Source organism: Carassius gibelio, chromosome B21, assembly GCF_023724105.1.
Source record: "Carassius gibelio isolate Cgi1373 ecotype wild population from Czech Republic chromosome B21, carGib1.2-hapl.c, whole genome shotgun sequence".
Lineage (NCBI taxonomy): Eukaryota > Metazoa > Chordata > Actinopteri > Cypriniformes > Cyprinidae > Carassius > Carassius gibelio.
In genome coordinates this window covers 20954317-20973271 of record NC_068416.1, presented here as the reverse complement: position 1 = coordinate 20973271, position 18955 = coordinate 20954317, and the positions used below count along the sequence as shown (strand labels likewise).

General features: G+C 37.2%; 1 protein-coding gene across 1 annotated transcript in view; it reads right to left on the bottom strand.

The window, feature by feature from the left end:
- The window catches only part of LOC127985726 (voltage-dependent N-type calcium channel subunit alpha-1B-like), a 105250-nt gene that overhangs the window by 31868 nt on the left and 54427 nt on the right, over nt 1-18955 (bottom strand). Inside the window, exons 12-26 of the mRNA XM_052587797.1 lie at nt 18697-18809; nt 18315-18427; nt 18067-18198; nt 14995-15067; nt 14769-14886; nt 14540-14607; nt 14281-14387; nt 12902-12964; nt 9741-10391; nt 8646-8815; nt 8056-8182; nt 7752-7881; nt 5928-5987; nt 5595-5701; nt 1102-1198 (exon numbers count right to left, since the gene is read on the bottom strand). Coding sequence (XP_052443757.1) covers nt 1102-1198; nt 5595-5701; nt 5928-5987; nt 7752-7881; nt 8056-8182; nt 8646-8815; nt 9741-10391; nt 12902-12964; nt 14281-14387; nt 14540-14607; nt 14769-14886; nt 14995-15067; nt 18067-18198; nt 18315-18427; nt 18697-18809 — 2129 coding nt within the window. The remainder of the gene's footprint in view (nt 1-1101; nt 1199-5594; nt 5702-5927; nt 5988-7751; nt 7882-8055; nt 8183-8645; nt 8816-9740; nt 10392-12901; nt 12965-14280; nt 14388-14539; nt 14608-14768; nt 14887-14994; nt 15068-18066; nt 18199-18314; nt 18428-18696; nt 18810-18955) is intronic.

Sequence of the window (18955 nt, the reverse complement as noted above, 5' to 3'; positions counted from 1 at the left end):
AGTTTTCAAGATTCCAAAGCAAAATCAACAAGCAACATTGCATATTTTCCTCCATTTCTTTTCTTAATATTAATTACTATGTTATTATTACTATATCATTATTAATTCCTGTGGCTCAAGTGTCGTGGGTTCGATTCCCAGGGAACACATGTTAGGTAAAGAAAATAGTAGCCTGAATGCACTGTAAGACGCTTTGGATAAAAAGCATCTGCTAAATGCATAAATTTAACCACAATATAGCAATTTTTGATTTGATCTTTGTTATTAAAGGTAAATAACTAAGTATACTTAAAATAACTAAAAAATAAGAAGAAGAAAAAAGATGCACATAGATAAAAACTAGTAGTGAAATCAAGAGAAGCAAGTGATTTGCATTTTTTTCTTCTAATATTTGATTAACATTGAGACAGATCAGATTAAGACCTACTGTAATGCATGGATGGAATTTAATGTTACACATCAGATTTGCCCCCAACCATTAACTAAACGTTCATATATGTCATAACAGATTATGTTTAAGTAAATCTCGCCAAGGCATATTTTGCAATAATGTGTTTTATAGAGAGATTGAGAACTCCTGGAGAGGCGCGTCTTATGCACTCGCTATGCAAAAGTTAGTCAGCATGATTGTTTCATTTTCATAAGCATGGGTTTGAAAATCATATTTCACTGGTTTGGACTTATGTCACTGAGAATTAGATACGAATATTCACAAAACTGGAATGATGCGCCTTGTAACGATAGACCTTCAACTTGTGTTGAGAAGCAGCAGCAGTCATCCAGAAATGAGCAGAGAAAAAGGTTCTCCTCTCAGAAAAAAATATACAAATAAAGATCATTTTAGATGTTGAATTACTGTTTGAAACATTGGGATCACTAGAAGATGAAATATTTGTTTGTGAAAACCTTACATTTGAACAAAACTGACATTTTTCACAAATTTTGCCTGTAGCTTATAGTTAAATCTTGTGCATTCCGACTTATTTTGCCAACATGGGTAACATAAAACTTTACAACCTAAACCACCTAGTTCCACTCGAATGCTCTCAGAGGAGTAAGACAAGAACTAAGCCGGCTAAGATCCAGGCAGTAGGAAATTACCTTGAGTTTAGGTAATCGTTTAATGGTCTTCAAGGGCCTCAGGACTCGAAGGACCCTTAGGGACTTGATAGTGTTGATGTCCTTGCCTTTAGTTCCTCTGTAAGAAAAAGGCAATGACTTAGAGACCTGCGATCACACATTTGAACAGAAACTTGATACGTTTTGATGTCATCTGCCAGCACATGCAAAAAGCCTGAATTCAATTCAATTCCACTGTAATGAGTTAATCACTTCCTCCAGCCCATCATGTAATTCAGAATTACATTAGCTAGAGGTTATTTGGTTAGTAGAAAGCATGCCTTCAAAAGGGGGGTTATTCTACAGAAACTAACCTACCTCTGAGACTGACGATAAATTTCATTTAAAATTAATATTTCTGTAAAATAACAATCATTCACCAGAAAAAGATCCAAAGAAACAATCCATTCAGCAAGGATGGTCTCTTTGTAAAAACCACAGTTTGCCAAGTAATAGTCTGATTCTGGGAAGCTTAAAAAGTAATTTTTTACAATTATTGCTCTTGGAAAACTTGTCACCATATTGCTAGGGTGTTGGTGGTGGTTGCCAGGATGTTATAATCTGGTTTACTAGAAGTTTAAGCCATTTTTCACATTTTATAACCAACAAGGAAGTTTAACACTTTTTTTGTAGTTGAAAAATTAATTTATTTAGAAAATAAATCCTATTAAAGTTTGAATAGTCAATGTCGCTTTGTTGTTTGAGTCCCATACAGTTGAACTTTTTCAGGATTGACTTGAAGTTAAAAAAAGTCAAAATCCAAGACATACTGAATGATTCGTTTTCTGAATGTTACAGCTTCTGTAAGGCAGGTTCACGATGAATGGCATTTGAAATTACATAGTTCAACAGAATGGTATTCATCTGAAAAAGATGAGAAAAGGCTATTATAAAGCTCTTTTTCCCTATACTTTAGCAGACATGTCAATGAACAAGAACAACCTCCATTTCAACCTTGTTTAGTCCAATAAAATGTTCCTTTCTGACCAGTGAGATATTTACTTGACAGTTGAAATAGGCTGTCAAGATGAACTAAAATAAGCTTTTTATGTGTGTCTTAAAACATTAATTATTTAAAATATAAAACTTCAAATGCTTGGCATGGCAAATAAGCATACTGAGTGAGCCAGGTTTACGGAGTCACAGCTTAGCTCTGTGATTTGTCTGCTTACTTTTTCTATCCCATGAGGAGTTGGGACTCTATCACACTGGCATGCAATGTCCATGCAATGTCTGTCAGTCTCACAACACACCCCTGGGGTGCATGTGGATCTCTGTCCAATGAGACACTCAACTATACTCCCATATATTTCAGAGGACCAGCTGTCTCCAGGCACCCATCACACAGGTCTAGTGCAGAAGTGGTTCATGCCTAAAGTTTGTGACAGGATAAAGCCACCTGATGCACCCTAATACAAGGGTCAAGCACATATCGGGGTCAAATGTAAGCCCAAAATAAAAAGAAAGCACAAGATTCACAATAGAACTTTCATGTTCTGTGAAGCTGCTTTGCAACAATGCACATTGGGAAAAGCCATTCTCAACCAAACATGAATTGAATTGAAAAATAAATTATATAAAAATTAAGATTATAATTGGCATTGTATTTGTGATAATTAAGCAAATTCTTACCACATATTTTATTATTAACAGGGGAATGTTTTGTGGTAATATTTTTTTTGATTGATTAATGAATAGATTTTTTTTGTGGGGAAATTATGAACGTTTTTAAATCATCAAATTCAGTTAAACAAATACTTTTCGGAACAACAAATGTTTAATGAATTATATAGTTTATATTTCATAATGTATTTAGCTTTTTATATTGAACATAATAGCAATTCATCAATTGACTGTTAGCATAAAGGGTGGCTATCCTCTGGAAGCAGTAGGAGTAGTAGTTTCTATAAGCCTTTGCAAAGGTCAAAGGTCAAGTCATTGGGTAAAAGTAGGTCCATCCTCTTCCACAAGGGCTGAATGAGTGGAAGAGTTGAAGGGTTGTGAGTTTGGAGTGGTCCGTGGGGAGGTTGGAGGGGTGGGGGGTATAATGTATGTTTTTATAAAGATATATAGACTGTCCCCACCTGGTCACGCTTTGCTGTGATCTGACGAAGGAAACCGATGAAAAACCATGCACACGTACACAAACAGAAACACCCACATAATAAGCCACGTCACAGACAAAGCATAAGCAGTAAATGCAGATTAAATGAGATCAGAACAGAAGAGAGCTGTCACTGAGTGGAAACACTGTTGAAGGATGAACAGCAAAGAAAGATTAAAAAGCATCAAAGCAAATCCAGCGCACAATAATCCATTACAATAATCAAAGACATGATGCAGTGAGAATTATTAGTTACTGTTTGTTTGTAACACCTCTGTAAGATAAATCACTTTCAGCAGTAAATACAGAGACATCGTAATGTGGAACTGTGATAATAATCACAAAAGTGAAAAGGTTACAGACTGGAAAAATGTCACACACACAAACACACTATAAGAAAGAACATGCATGAAGGTTCATGCAAGTCCTGGTGATAGATGCTGATTGTGTACAGCAAGTAAAATAGACTTCATTCTTAAAAATGTAAAAATAAAAAAGGTGTTTAAGTCATAACTATATTTTTCTTAGTAGACAGTTTATTGTTTTTTATCTTACAGCAGTGAGTGTCATTCAATCTTTCTTATAATTACATTTAAAATATGCATTATGTTGGGCTTCTTTATGAATATAGATTAAATAATGAACAATTGGCAAGTAGCTTATTTACTTGCTGAAGTTTACGGAGTTTAAAAATTCATGCCCAATCGTAGTCTACAGAAGGGCAGTTGCACAAATCTTGCAAATGTGTTGCACTGGTCTAGTGATTCCTATTGCACACAAACACAATCATACTCGGGCAGATACACAGGAAGCAGGTAATAACAAGTGCATACCCCATGAAGCTCCTGAAAGCAACGCAAGCGAGAGGAAAGGACAGGACAGATAAAAAAAAGTGAGAGAGAGAGAGAAAGAAAGAAAGAAAGAAAGAAAAAAGACGGATAGAGAAAGAAAAAACGAAATGAGAAACATTAAAGCCCACAGGACACAAGCTTGCTATCAACCACTGAAGAACATCAGAGGAGAGAAAAGATACAGCACAGTTAAAGAGACACAAATACAAGTGAATCAGAAAGAGCAGAACACAGTATGAGATACATTTATAATCAATATTACACACTGCATATATATATATATATATATATATCATTGAAACAAAAGTGAAGCTGAACAATTGCCTAGATATCCTGTAGTGCCACCAGCGGAAGCACAGGTGCCAACCGGAGACGATCGACAATTTCTGCTCTACTGAATAATACAGCTGCAAACCCACAAGAACGGCTGGTCTCAAAACCCGAGGTGGAGAAAGACAGCTGAACATCTGCACATGACAACTAAGAGGATTCAGCCACATTCAAACTAGAGCTTGCATTTATTACACAAATCAAACACGCGCTGTCAAACCAAGCGTATGCATTTATGTTTGCTTTGCAGAAGACATTACATCCACAATGTAATGCTTCCTTCAGTGGAAAGTTGCATCTCCTGTTGCCCTTTTTACATCATAATACATGATTATATTTGTTTGAATTTGTAAGCAGTGGTTAGTCTGTGCATATTTCTCTGCTGGTTCAGACTAAATGACTTTTTCCATTGGAGAAAAAGAATGCATTGACAGATGATGTATAATGGATTTATTTTTCACTTCATGAGGCATTAACTGATGTCATGTGGATTACTTGTGGATTATTGTGATGTTTTTATCAGCTGTTTGGACTCTCATTCTGACGGCACCCATTCACTGCAGAGTACCACCGGTGAACAAGTGATGTCATCTTAAATTTCTCCAAATCTGTTATGATGAAGAAACAAGCTTATCTACATCTTGAGGGTGAGTAAAGTTCCAGCAAATTGTAATTTTTAAATGAAACAAAATATTGAATGCTAGCCTGTTTTATTTATATGTGAGTGGATTTTATTGTTGGTTTATCACCCATCAGTTGGAAACCATTAATTAATTCAACTAGAAAAGTAACAGCACATTTAGGAAATCATTACTAATTATCGTGGGTGGATCAGGAACAATAAGAATTAAAAGCAAACTGCTGGGAAATGTGTCTTCGTTCTCTGCAACTGTCTGGCTCAGCTCCTGTGGGAAATACTAAACCCGAATCATTATCACAAGTGTGTACGCTATACACAATCCTATTATGAGCTTAAAAAACAGATGCAGGTTAAACCATTCAGTTCCGAAGACCAAACTACACACAGATGCCACACTTCCCCTCATCACATCACTAAACAGCAGACAGTCACATCCTGTTTCCGTCACTTTCGACTGAATGCTCTCTTGCTGGATTTGAACTGACAGTCTGCTCTTCTGACCACTCTGTCTGCTCCACTCTGACAGAATTACAAAAAAAAAGCCACTCACGAGCAGGCGAAGGCCACCAGAGCACCAGTGACTACGATGAAGTCCAGTATGTTCCATGGGTCCCTGAAGTAAGACCCAGGATGCAACAGCAGCCCAAGATCGATCATCTAGAAAGGAGATGGAAAAAGTGGTACAATTTCTATTGAGCAAGGATGCATTAAACTGATCAAAAGTAACGTTCATCATGTTACAAAAGGGTATATTTCAAAATATGGTGTTCTTTTGAACTTTTTAATTAATAAAAAAATATGGAAAATAAGTTCAGGTTTTTAAATGTAAAAATTCTTTAATATTGTACGGCTCTAAAAATAGATGAAAGGTGATTTTATTTACCTTTATAACCATCTCAAAAGTGAACACACCAGTGAAGACGTAATCTAGGTATTTCAGCACCTGAGCCAACCACAAGAAAAAAGCAGTTATTCTTTTGTATTTCTGCAGTTCCACAGACCATCTGAGGAAATGACAGTAGATGATGCCATAAATAATAGAAATATCTCAGCATAAACCATAGTTTTTGGCCCAACTGCAGCTATGATTCAGTGAGTAATTCAATAATCCCCAAAACAGAATGGACATGATGTACATTGTATTTTTTGAGAGACAAAAATAGATGTTTCAAATAAATTCTCCCTTTCATTCCTCCCACGTCAGCAACTGGGAAATATTGGGAGTAAGCAGTGATTCACTGGACAAGCCGATATGGTGCAGTGAATCAATTGGAAGGAAAAGACAGTGGGCTATGGGATTCTTGCAGACATGTTTACACATAATTCTCTAATTCATAGAGCAATGTTTAATAAGCTACGCTTTTGGGCTAATGCAGTGGCACTGTGCACAGTCTCACGGTCTGTCCCAAAATAAAAATATGGTGCAAAAGCCAGTCAGTGGGGCTAGTGACAACCCCTCAGCGTGAGGACTGTTCTTGAGTAATGTGAACACCACTGATGTCATAACCCCAGATTGCAGTGAAAGACAGTGACAACGAGATCAGTGTTTGCTGGATTTTATAGATAACATTCAATAAATTGACATGTAAAAAAAAAAAAAATAATTATGAAGAGACAAATTGTATAATGCCGTGTTTCCACAGCAGGAACTTTACCCAGGAACAAGGGACTTTGGGCTGGTACTTGGTGAGTTTCTTCCACAGGAACCAGGAACAAAATAAAGTTCAGGGTAAAAAAAATGCCCCTCAGAAAGTCCCTGCTGGCGAGGTAGTACTTTTTCAAAGTTCCGGAACTTTCGGGGGTGGGTCTTCGATACTTAACATCCTGATTGGTTGAGTTCACGCAGCATTGGTTGCGTTCAACCACCATTTATTCTGATCATTTTCAAAATATTACTGTTACTGTGTCATGAAATGTAATTTTAAAAGTATTTCAGGCGAGAATGTAGTTGCTTAAAACTCAAATGTGTGGTTTATTTATAAAGACAGCGTCTATTTAAAAATCTGTTTCCCCGATCTCGGAGATGGTGAGCTCCACGCGATCAGCGGGACAAAATATCATTCGTTTTTTTGGTCAATCTAACAGGTTATCTTTGGTCTGTATTCAATTTATCTATACGTTAAATTGAAAATAAAAAAGGCAAATTTATATAATATTTCGTTTCATTGTAATGGCTGTATATACACATATCCCTGAATTAAGTAAATTTCTGCAGCTGTTAAAAAGTTTAAATGAAAACGAAAGGAGGCAGTGGTATTTGATATCCTATTTCGTTTTATTGTAAATATACAGAGAGGAAAATTGCATTAGCCATGGTCAGCTGACTGAAGTTATCAAGTACTCTGCTGTTTGCAGATTTACCGGATTTGTGTAGTCGCTGACATCACACTCCCGAGTCGAATGCACAAAGTCTGAACTACCGAGGATGCACGTCCAAAATCAGCGTAGTTTGTATTGAGAAACGCGCGCAGACCTACGTCACCAGTCTATTTGCCAAATCTTCCCGGTACTTTACACCGCGGTGGAAACGCAGAAAGCAACAGGTATGTGGGGAAAAAAGTTCCTGGTACAAATGTTCCTGGTAATTTCGGTGGAAACGCGGCATAACTTACATAAAAATAGTAAAGAAAAAATATATATATATTGACTTTTTCTGATTTTCGAAATGGCAGATTTGACATTTTCCATGTAGGTCTGTGTGTCTTACATCATTGCGCGGGGCATTGGCCTGCACAGGGTCTTCAGCAGCGAGGGCGATGCTGCTCATGGTGATGACTGTGAGGATACACATCTCAAAATACCGCAGGTTCACCACATAATGACAAAGCCTTCTCACTCTATGGAGACAACATGAAGAAACAACACTTATTCAAAATATTTAGCATGTGCTGTACATTACAACTAAATGAGAACTCTGAGCAATTTAAAGCAAGCAATTTATGTGATGCATATTTAAAATCTCTTCTCAAGACTTTTCTGCAACATACTGTAATAACTGGGGTTTAACTCACGGGTTAGTTGGACCGAACACAAACATGGAGCTGTAAGGGAGAATGTGTTTGGGTACATTCTGATTTAGCTCATCGAGATCCTTCTTTTCCTCATTCAGCAGTAGACTGTCACCATCAATGTTGTTCACTGTCAAACAGATGATCATTAGAGCAAAGATGAGGAGAGAATGTCACAAGTGTCAAATAAACAATCAATTCTGCTTTCTTTTAAGCGGTGCTGATTATGTAGTTAACAGACAATAACTTAAAGGGATAATGCAAACAAAAATGGATATTCTGTGATGTATTTACCCTCATGTCACTCAAAACATTTTTTCCAATGTGGAACATACAAGGAGTAATTTAACATAATGCCAGTACACTGCTGTTATGTTGAACTTATTTTATGTATTTATTTTTATTACGGTTGCATGGAACAATTTTACAGTATATTTGCATCCACTGGTGACAGCTTGGACATACAAAAAATGTATATATTCAAAATACACTATATATGATTCACTATTCTAAAAAATCACTAGTCGCTTTTTAAATTGATTTGTTATTTTTGGCACAATATTATTCAAGCAGGAGATGAAAAAAATACTTACTGGGAATGACTGTAGTCTCTCCAGGTGGGGCAGTTATGGTGACAGGGATGTTGACTCCAGCTGGGCCCACTCTGGTGCTGTTTTTTAGATTATCTTTGTCTTCTGGCTTCTCTTCAGTTGGAGACTGGAGAGGGCTGGTGGTAAGGCTGTCTGTTCCTGTTGGTCTGCCCCTGTAATATCAAAAAAATATATATAAAACATACATACACAATATATCTCAAAGTGCTGCCTAATGCTTTGTGAAGTACATGCAGATCAAAGCAACATACTAAATTGTAGGAAAAAATGTCATGTCTGATCATGCACTCAATGTCAGTCTATTTCGGATGAACGCGGCTCCAAAATGTCTCACATAAAATTATGAATTACAGTGCATTATAAACCAAAACATCAAAGTAATGTCACTTATATTAACAAAAAACAGACTTTTCAAGCAACACATTAAAAGATATATGAAAGATTTTAAATTCTAAAGCAATAGATATTCATTTAAAATGAAATTATTGAAAAAACATTATATTTGGACACTTTGTGGTTATCAAACATTAGTGGAACATATTCAGAGCTCATGTGACAATCTAAACTGTTGGTTAGTCTGTTACACCTGTGTGAACATGAGGAGAAATTTCTTCATAAATGCACTAAAAAATTTCATAATTGTGAAGTTTTGAGAAAAGCTCTCAAATAATTTGTTTGTAGATGCCACTTGGTTAAATAGTCTGCAATCTAAATGCTATTTTTAAGTATGGGTTAAATGGATTTGTACAAAACTATATATATATTTATTCACTCCTCATGTCATTCGTATGACTTTTTTTGTTCTGTGAAACATATTTAAAAAAATGTTGGAAACCAAACCATTTTGTTTCCCATTGACTTCTATTGAACAGTATGGACAAAAAATAGGAACTGAAAGTGTTTAGTTACTAACATTATTCAAAATATCTTTGTGTTTTGCACAATAAAAAATGCATACAGGTTTTAAATGACATTGGGGTGAGTAAATGATGGCAGAATGTTTTTTTGTGTGTGTGTGGACTGTCCCTTTATGTTTCCAGTTAGTATTTGGAGCCACCATGCAGTCTGGGAATTTACCTGTGTTTTCCACCGTTCTCCCTAAATTCTTCTCCATCCAGTGTTGACTGGGCTTTAACACGTGGCCGGTGTCTTCTCCTCTCTCCATTCCCTCCTTCGCCCTCCCTGTGACCTCGTACCCTACCCTCGCCTCTGCCTCCATTACCGATCGTGCCGTTGCCATTCCCGTTGACCTCTCTGGATCGGCGAGAATGGTGATGTCTGTGTTCTCTCTCCTCCTCGGGAGAACCAGCCGTGTGTTGGTTACTGTGTCCTCCATCCTGATTGCTGCTGTGCTCCAGGCCGCCCTGGTTCTCTCTGTTTCGGCTGTGGTGTCTATGATGCCTCCCCTCTCCTGCATCTCCGTTCTCTCCTCGACATCGATGGTGCTTCCTTGGGTGGCCGGAGGACTGCTGACAGTCTGCAGTGTCTCCATCTCTGTCAGTCCTAGAATTGTCCACAGCACCGTCTCGGTGCTCCACTACCAGTGGCCGATCGTGGTGGGCCTTCATGTCGGGCCGCAGATGGAGCACCGAAGACAAGCGCAGACGCTCTTCAGGCTCTAGTTCGCTGTAAAGGGCCTCGCTGCTGTTGCGCAGGTTGTGTCGACGCAGCTGGTTGGTGCGCTGCTCCCATATGGACATCTTCTGCAATGACCTCTGCTGCTCTTTACTGAGGGACAGAAGAATATTCACCTGAATTACACAGATCAACTATGTACTAACTTCGATAGCACCCACATCCATGAGCCCACCACTGTTGACCACTCAAAATCATGGATCATGGTTAAAGTAAAAATACACCCACTGTAATGAAAATTCTGTCATGACTTACTCACCCTTATGTCGGCTCAAACTTTCTTTCTTCTGTGGAACACAAAAGAAGATGTTTTGAAGAATTTTTGTAACCAGACAAATTTTCAAAAATATTAATTCCCATTGACATCCACTGTATGTTTTGTCAGTACAATGGAAGTCAAGGGCACTCGGAACTGTCTGGTTACTAACAAAACTTCTTCAAAGTTTGGTATCTTCAAAACATCTTCTTTTGTGTTTCACAGACACAATAAAGTCCAAGGTTCAGAATGACTTGAAAGTGAATAAATGATGACAGAATCGTCTTCTGGGGGTGAACTATGCCTTTAATCTTCATGATATCATGAGAGTTTGACATTAGATGAGAAGATTATTAGAAGTTAAAGAGAAAATACAAGAAAATAATTACTAGTTTTACATTTGAAGAGGTCAGCCCAAAAAAACCCCCACAGAGATACATATAATCTTTTAAGTAAACTTTTTAAAGAGTACAGAACGGACTCACTAACAGCTGTAAAACTGTGTCATCTGTGCCTGTGGCAGGTTGAACTTGTTGCTTTCATTGACGTGAACTCCGTTAAATTTAAATATATAGTGCAGAATTGAAGATCAGATTTATATCTGTTTTGCAACGACACATTTATGTTTTAATAAATCAGATTGATATCCATTTTGCGAAAAGGCATGAAGCGACCAGGTGTAAACAGGCCTTATGAGAGTGAGTAAAGGACCAAATTTTCACTTTTGGGTGAGCTACACTTTTATCAACACCGGGCTCTCAAGCATTGGAGTGGAACAGTGGTTGGCACAGATGTTTCTCTATATGCAGTTTCAGTATAATCAGTATGTCATGCTCTATGATTCATGCATTTCACTTACGTCCAACAGCAAATGCTGTTCCATTCTTACGAGGGGACAGAGAGCATTATGGGACTACAGGGACTCAGAAAACCCAATGATGCGCTAATACCATATACTGATGTTAAAAACCACTAAAGTCGAACAAAAATAACAATAGCATCCTGAACAGTGTAACTATACCTCACAAAGCGACGGCATGGAGTGTAGACATAACTCCTTAGAGACACATTCAGGGTCGCACAACACAAAAACGACAGACATGTTAAAGACAAACAAGGACATTACATGAAAAGAGGTAAAGAAATGAGGAAAGAACAACTAGAGAGAAAGGAAAACACATAGATGAACCCATAGATTTTAATATACTTTCAAGACACCAAATGATTATGCAGTTTCTTTGCGAAAAAGGTGTCCTTCTATCCCTTGCATGCACAAACACACACATTACAAAGGCCATTGATCCATATAGTCATTGAAGCTTGGAGACAGCACACCCAGACTGCTCTGTTTAGCTTGGCCTTCATTCATATTGGAAAAGTTATCCGCTATCAGAAAGATAAAATCAAAGGGCCAGAGACTCTAGAGCCTTCACATATATAATACATCTAAGGACAGAGGCAGATCAGGTAAAGGAGAAATAACAAAAATAATAAGTTTCAGGTACACTCAAAGTGTAAAATAATCAATCTAATGGTTTAACAATATTTGTGTGCTTACTAATTATGAATAATGTCTCTGAATTTCTATCCTGACCTGATGTAAAAATAAATAAATAAATGAAAAATACTAATAACAAACAATAGCTAAATAAATAATGTATCGAGACGTTTTTATTTAAATGTACATAATAAACCTATAAATGTAAATTTATGTGACACTATAGCTTACATCTAAATACCAGTTTTGACCATCTATCTATCTATCTATCTATCTATCTATCTATCTATCTATCTATCTATCTATCTATCTATCTATCTATCTATCTATCTATCTATCTATCTATCTATCTATCTATCTATCTATCATCCATCCATCCATCCATCAATCCTAACTGTAACAACAATCTAGTAACCATCTAGAACTGTCAAAGCAACATGCCAGAAAATATTAACTACAGTATATAGAACTATATAACCCTTAATCTTTTTTGCCCACTTTTTTTTCCAAACAACAGAACAGATTTTTTTTTCACACATTTTGTCAAGTTTACATTCAAAGTTTGCCTTGATAAACTATGAAAGCACTTGATTACTACTTAAGAATTGATGCTATAATCACCCCCGAAAACAATGAGATGAGCTACAACTAAAAACACAGAGAGGGAAAATCAACGAGAGGATTAAAGCTTTAAGAATATTTGAATAGGTAAAGATGTAGGAATAGGAATAGGAATAGGAGGAGAGGAGAGGAGAGGAGAGGAGAGGAGAGGAGAGGAGAGGAGAGGAGAGGAGAGGAGAGGAGAGGAGAGGAGAGGAGAGGAGTATTGTAAGTGAGAGCAGAACTCACGGTGAGTGAACGCTGCAGACTGAAGACCTGCGAGAGATTGCATCTCGATTTTGCTTTACAAAACTGCACATGCGAAACAAAAAACAAAACAAAAGAATGAGACACAAACGCAAATGAAAAAAAGTGCAGAGGGAGCAGATGGCAGTCAGACTGATGTCACTCCGTCTGTCCACCTGTCCCCTGTGTGTTTCAAATACAAGACAGAAACATTGGTAACACTTCAGTAAAGGACACTGTACAGACTGTGGCCATGTCTGAACACTTTGAAAATGCATAAAACAGACATGAAATTAATTTTAAAACAAATCCCAGAAATTCTGGCCGTCCACTTCAGTGTCACCAAAATATACAATACAGCTAACAATACACGTGTTAAAAAACAACTCACAAGAAATTAAAGATTGTAACAACGAACAAGCTGCGTTACAGAAGTGCACAGTTTGCAGTTTTGTAAATAATACTCCGTGATCTGATGTAATGAAATTAAATGTTAATTATAATTGGTTTTAAGATTCATTGACGTGGCAATTGCAAAATGTAAATTGTAAAACTTCATGTGCTCTGTGAACAGACAAAAAGAAATGGTTACACATATGAAACAAATAACAAATGTAAATGAAAGTAGAACAACCAGAAACAAAAGACACATTCAGACTCTTGTTTTCTGAAAAACCTACTGCAGATTAACATCACTCAATAATTCAGGTAAAGGCACGTTTGTACAGAAGAGGTTTATTTAATTTATTGATTGACTGATTGATTGATTATAATATATTAAATTATAATCATGTCTTCAATTTCATGCAAAAATATTACTTAATAAAATTATCACTTTATTATGTGTTGTATACGTATTTAGGATACATAAAATACCTTTTTTAAGTTTAAATATAATTTCCATCACTGTCATTTTCTGTGATGCATGTATATACACTGTTGCATGCATATAAATAAACTAATGACAGTGTGAATATGCCAAAAGGGCCAATACCTTAAAAAAACAATAATAATAATAAAAAAAAACCTATTCAACAATATTTCTTTGAACTACAAATCATTTTAGGTTTATTTACCTTGCAGAAGCTTTCAGGCAAAATTAGCATATGTAAACACATACAGTATGGCAGCATAATAACTATCTCTGCAGACAACATGTAATAAAACTATAATAACATTGCTTTGATATAACACATCACCCTAAAGCAACACATTCATGAAGATCAGACTACACAGAGCAGGTTTAAGGGGAGGCCAGGGTCACACTGACACTGACTGGACAACCAATCAAGCAATCACAAAAAAACTTTTAAAAGAGAAGTAACAAACAACAGCTAGCTGCATAAGAATACATACAGGGAACAAGAAAAAAAAACACTTACGCTGCTATTGAGATGTTGGCAGCAGACATGGGGCTGACCTCCTTCACCTCCAGGGCCTTCTGAAGAGCAATGTTCTTCTTTGCTGCCTCCTCTTGTTCCTCTTCATCCTGAAAGCATGGACATTTCGGAAATGAAACATCTGTATTAAAGAAACCTACATCCTCAGGGTCTTTTGTGTCAATGTAAGCGTAATAACAAAGAAACCTAAACAACAGGATCATAAATCAGGCGCCAGTGAGCTTTATTAAGGTCAGATTACCTTTGTCAGCTCCTGTGCATTGGCAAGGTTATCCACAGCGATGGCCAAGAATACATTGAGAAGTGTGTCTAGTTATTGTCAAGTTAGAGAACGGTTGCAACTGTATTTCATATTGCATTTCATTCAAAATACATTTGATTTAAAACTAAATCATTTAAATGTTTCATTTTAGCAATATTCAAATTCCAAAAAAAAAAAAATTCTACTTTTTAGAGTTTTTACAGGATACAGTTTCCAAACAGTGTAAGAACAATGAAGTAGACCGAGGAGAACATTCCACTCCGGACGCCGCCCTGGGACTCTATCCCATGATACATCACTGCATTCCAATCCTCTCCTGTCAGAATCTGCAAGAGGCATAAACAGGTCAAGCACACCAAACAGTTTGACATTTTAATACATGAAAAAAAAAAACACGTTAAATATTCATAAAGCCAAATTAAAATAAAGTAGACCTGGAAGACTGTCATTATGGCTGCAGGGAAGCTGTCAAAGTTTGTAGTGGGAGTTTCATCTTCAAAATTAAACCTGGTTGGGAAGAGAGAGAGAGAGCTTCAGCAGAGGCTTCAGAGGTACACTGAAGATTTTGATGTCAGTTCTGGTTTGCCTTAATTTCAGAGCCGTCAAAACAAAGATACTGAGTTACTAGGATCAAAATTCTGTTTTATCATCATTTGTACCCTTGAGCACGGCACTTACCATCAGTAATTTGTGGGCTTGAATGTTAAGAACAAACAGAATAAGTGTAACATTCATACTCAAATGAGAAATGGCTTGTTTTTGGGCTATTTTCATTTCTTATTCACCTTATGGAGGAAAATACGAAACACAGAAACCCTAATCTCTATCTAGGAGGGCTTTGGCACCCCTGTCTTTCATCTCAACCTCCTAAAAACTCAACCATCACAGAAAAACGAATGCTTTTCCACCCACAAATCCATTGAAATCAAATCAAATTTAGCCATTTGCCACCATTTCTGATATACTGATAAACTGCCTGTCGAGTCAGACTCAAATTCATGACCTCTTGCACATGGGGCAAAAAATATTTGTCCTTGCCTCAGATGAAATTAACAGAGGGATCGGTTTTCTTCATTTTTAATACTTCCCTATCATTCCCTTCCTCTTTCTAGCATTTTATTTTTAGATTTCAGAGATCTCTTTCAGTCCTGCCATCTTTAACTCTCTCCAAATTGCCTTTCAGAGTTAAGGCCTTCGCGGGAAACACTAGAACACAACGATGACTCCATTCACAAAGGAGATTCAAAGCCCACTTGCTTTCATAACAGTGAATATGGTGGAAAGGATGAATCATTCAGTCCAAGATTGTTGTAGAGTGTGTACATTAGTTTACATCATAAGCATAAAAAGGTTTCTAACAGAAACTGCAGTACAGTAGATGCATTATTGCATCATTGCATAAAACAAAACCCCCTTCACTCACACAGTATAAGAAGCTTAGAATATGCTTGATTACACAGAACAGTAAATGCAAAAAATTTACAAAGAATAAAACTGATTTCACTGAGTAATAACTGAGGAATCATCTAACAATTTTGTATTTCATACCAACAAATGCAAACACTTACTTCAGAGAACAAACCCTCAAGATTTCTCTGAAACACAAGGAATATAACAACCACTTCACCTCAGAGTGTTTTAACAGGCCCAGACAGGGTCAGGGAACTCAATGAGCAAAGACTAAATTAGAAAGTCGAACCACTGAAATGTTTATGCTCGTACCCTTCTAAACTCCAGCGCTTTCACCACTAATTTGCATGACAGCAATTTAACAAGACCTTTAAAACAACAGTCAACAAACACAGCCAGGTGAGTTAATACCATCAGACCCTGCAAGCTTTAAACTCGGATTACGTCACAGCCAATGGCAGATGTGCATGTACGCTGACGTCACAACATGAACAAGACGACCACCTATCAAAACACATCAACACGAATGAAGATCATAAATGCTGCATGTGTCCAATTAAAAGTGCATGTGAGCTTTATTTGGAAGGACAGAATGACTCACGGGTATGATTTCCCATCTGACTCTTGAATATTAATTTCCTCCTTTAGACACACTGTCTGTCTGTGATGACTAACAGGCATTCACACAGAACAGGTTCTGGCGTTAAAAACATCTGGATTGAATGCAACGGCATTGCACAGAACTCACGTTTATAACACCCATACTGCAATTCTAAAATAAACACTAGAACTACGCTTGAGATTCATCCGATCACATCGATCCATTGTGCTCAAGGGGTCGACATTTGGCAGGAAATCAAAAAAATAAAAATACAATAAAATAAAACAAATATGTATTTGAAATTATTTAACAGATAAAGTTTATAACTGACTGCCAGCTACATTATATTGGCTACGTGTAGCCCAGTGCCACTAAAGAGGAAAAGCGTGCAAGCAAGCAAGCAAGCAGACACACTGCATAATCAGCTCAGCAATTCTCTGAGAGTGGAGATCTAAATCCCTGTTGGCATGCCGTATCACCCTCTCTGCTCACAAGAGTTGGAACAAGGGCAGAGGGATTACAGAAAAGAAGGGAGCAGATGATGGATGGATGTAGCTTAATTCTGACAGAAAATGCATTTGTAAAATTTCATTGATGTGAGATGGCAACAGAAGCAGACTAAATAAAAATTTTTTAAATAATAATAATATCAACAATAATACTTTTAGTGGCTGTGTGTATAGTCCATTTAGTGGCAATATGTCTGAATTCACAGTGTTCATAAAATGGACTACTTCCTGCGAGATTCTGAAATGTACATCCAATAGACACTTTTCTATCCCATGACATCACAGGAGAGGTTTGTGAATGGCTGTGAAGTGACACAACTGACGCTGGTACAGCAGATCAAATGACAACGATGAATGAATGGTTGGGAATTCATTACTTATTAAAAATAATTTCCATATTTTTGATGCAGTCAGTGTCCAGGAAGGCTGAGGAAAATTCTAATCTCTTCTCAGCGACGCAAACTTAAGACTAAGTCACCAAAACTGCACTAGACAACAGGACATGTTTTACAACCCCATTATATAAATGAGACTGCACAATTAAGCACATGTTGGTGACCAGTTTTGTTCATGGATAAGGCGGAAGTACCCCAGCAGATGAAGCCTAGGGCTGATCTCAGTCTAACAGAAGACACATCAAACTTGCAGTCATGCTTTAGATCAGCTCCAGAAAACTGATCTGACGCAGATGCCACAGGGATGTTACTGAAACTTCTATCAGAGCTTCATGTAGGCCTGCTGTGGTCATAAGACATAAGGATGCACGCCGATTTACAATTCCAGCATCTTTACAGAATCAGCTCCAGCCTGGCATAGTCACTTCTTAGTGACTTTAGTTATGTGAACCATGAGCATTTTAAAAGATTATTCAAAATGTGAAATAACGGGGGTTTCAACAGAAGAAATAGAATTAATTTTCTTTATCAGATTAATCAAAGAGGTGGAATGCAACAGAAAAAATCTTAGAATGATGGAGGATCACTCACTGGCCCCCGAAGAGTTGCATCCCTAGCAGGGCAAATACCACGATGAAGAGGAAGAGGAGGAAGAGCAAACTGATGATGGACTTCATCGAGTTTAACAGTGAAACCACTAGATTCCGCAAAGAGTTCCAGTACCTACAAAGAGAGTGGGAATTAACACAATATACAGAAGTTGCAAACTCACTATGAAAGCATCAACAATCAGAAAAAATAACATGCTTGTGTATGTGTATGTATATTCAGCTACTTACTTGGTTACTTTAAAAATACGGAGCAGGCGCAGGGCTCTCAGAACACTGATCCCAAAAGATGCCCCAGGCTGAATCGCAGCCCACACCACCTCAAATATACTTCCCACAATTACCTGCCAATGTAAATCAAGATTCACTCAGTTATACAAGTTCATTTTGTGTAGGCTCTCATTTAAATGAGTGGATGGCCATTATTTAAATAGTAAAATTAACCAGATAACACATCAAATATATATGGGACTATGACATTTGGAGTGAATGTGAGTAAGCTGGCTAAGTCACAACTCATGAGCAGCCCTGTGGCGATTCAGTGTAGACACAGGTATCACAGGGGCTTATAATGACTGACTGGATGGAGCCGCACAGGGTCGTCGTGACTCACCCCAAAGTCAAAACAGTTGAACGAGGAGTGAAAGTAGTTTCTGGGCCCCAGGCCGTACATCTTCAGAGTCATCTCTGTCAGAAACAGACCCAGGAATACAAACTCTGCCAGGTCTAACAGCCCATAGAAATAAAAGGAGAAATTAGGTTATCCATCAACAAGAATCTTCAATACATACTTATAATATTAAATTAATTAATTTAAAATGGACTATTTATTAAAATGTATTTATATCTCAATATGTATTTATTTTATTTGG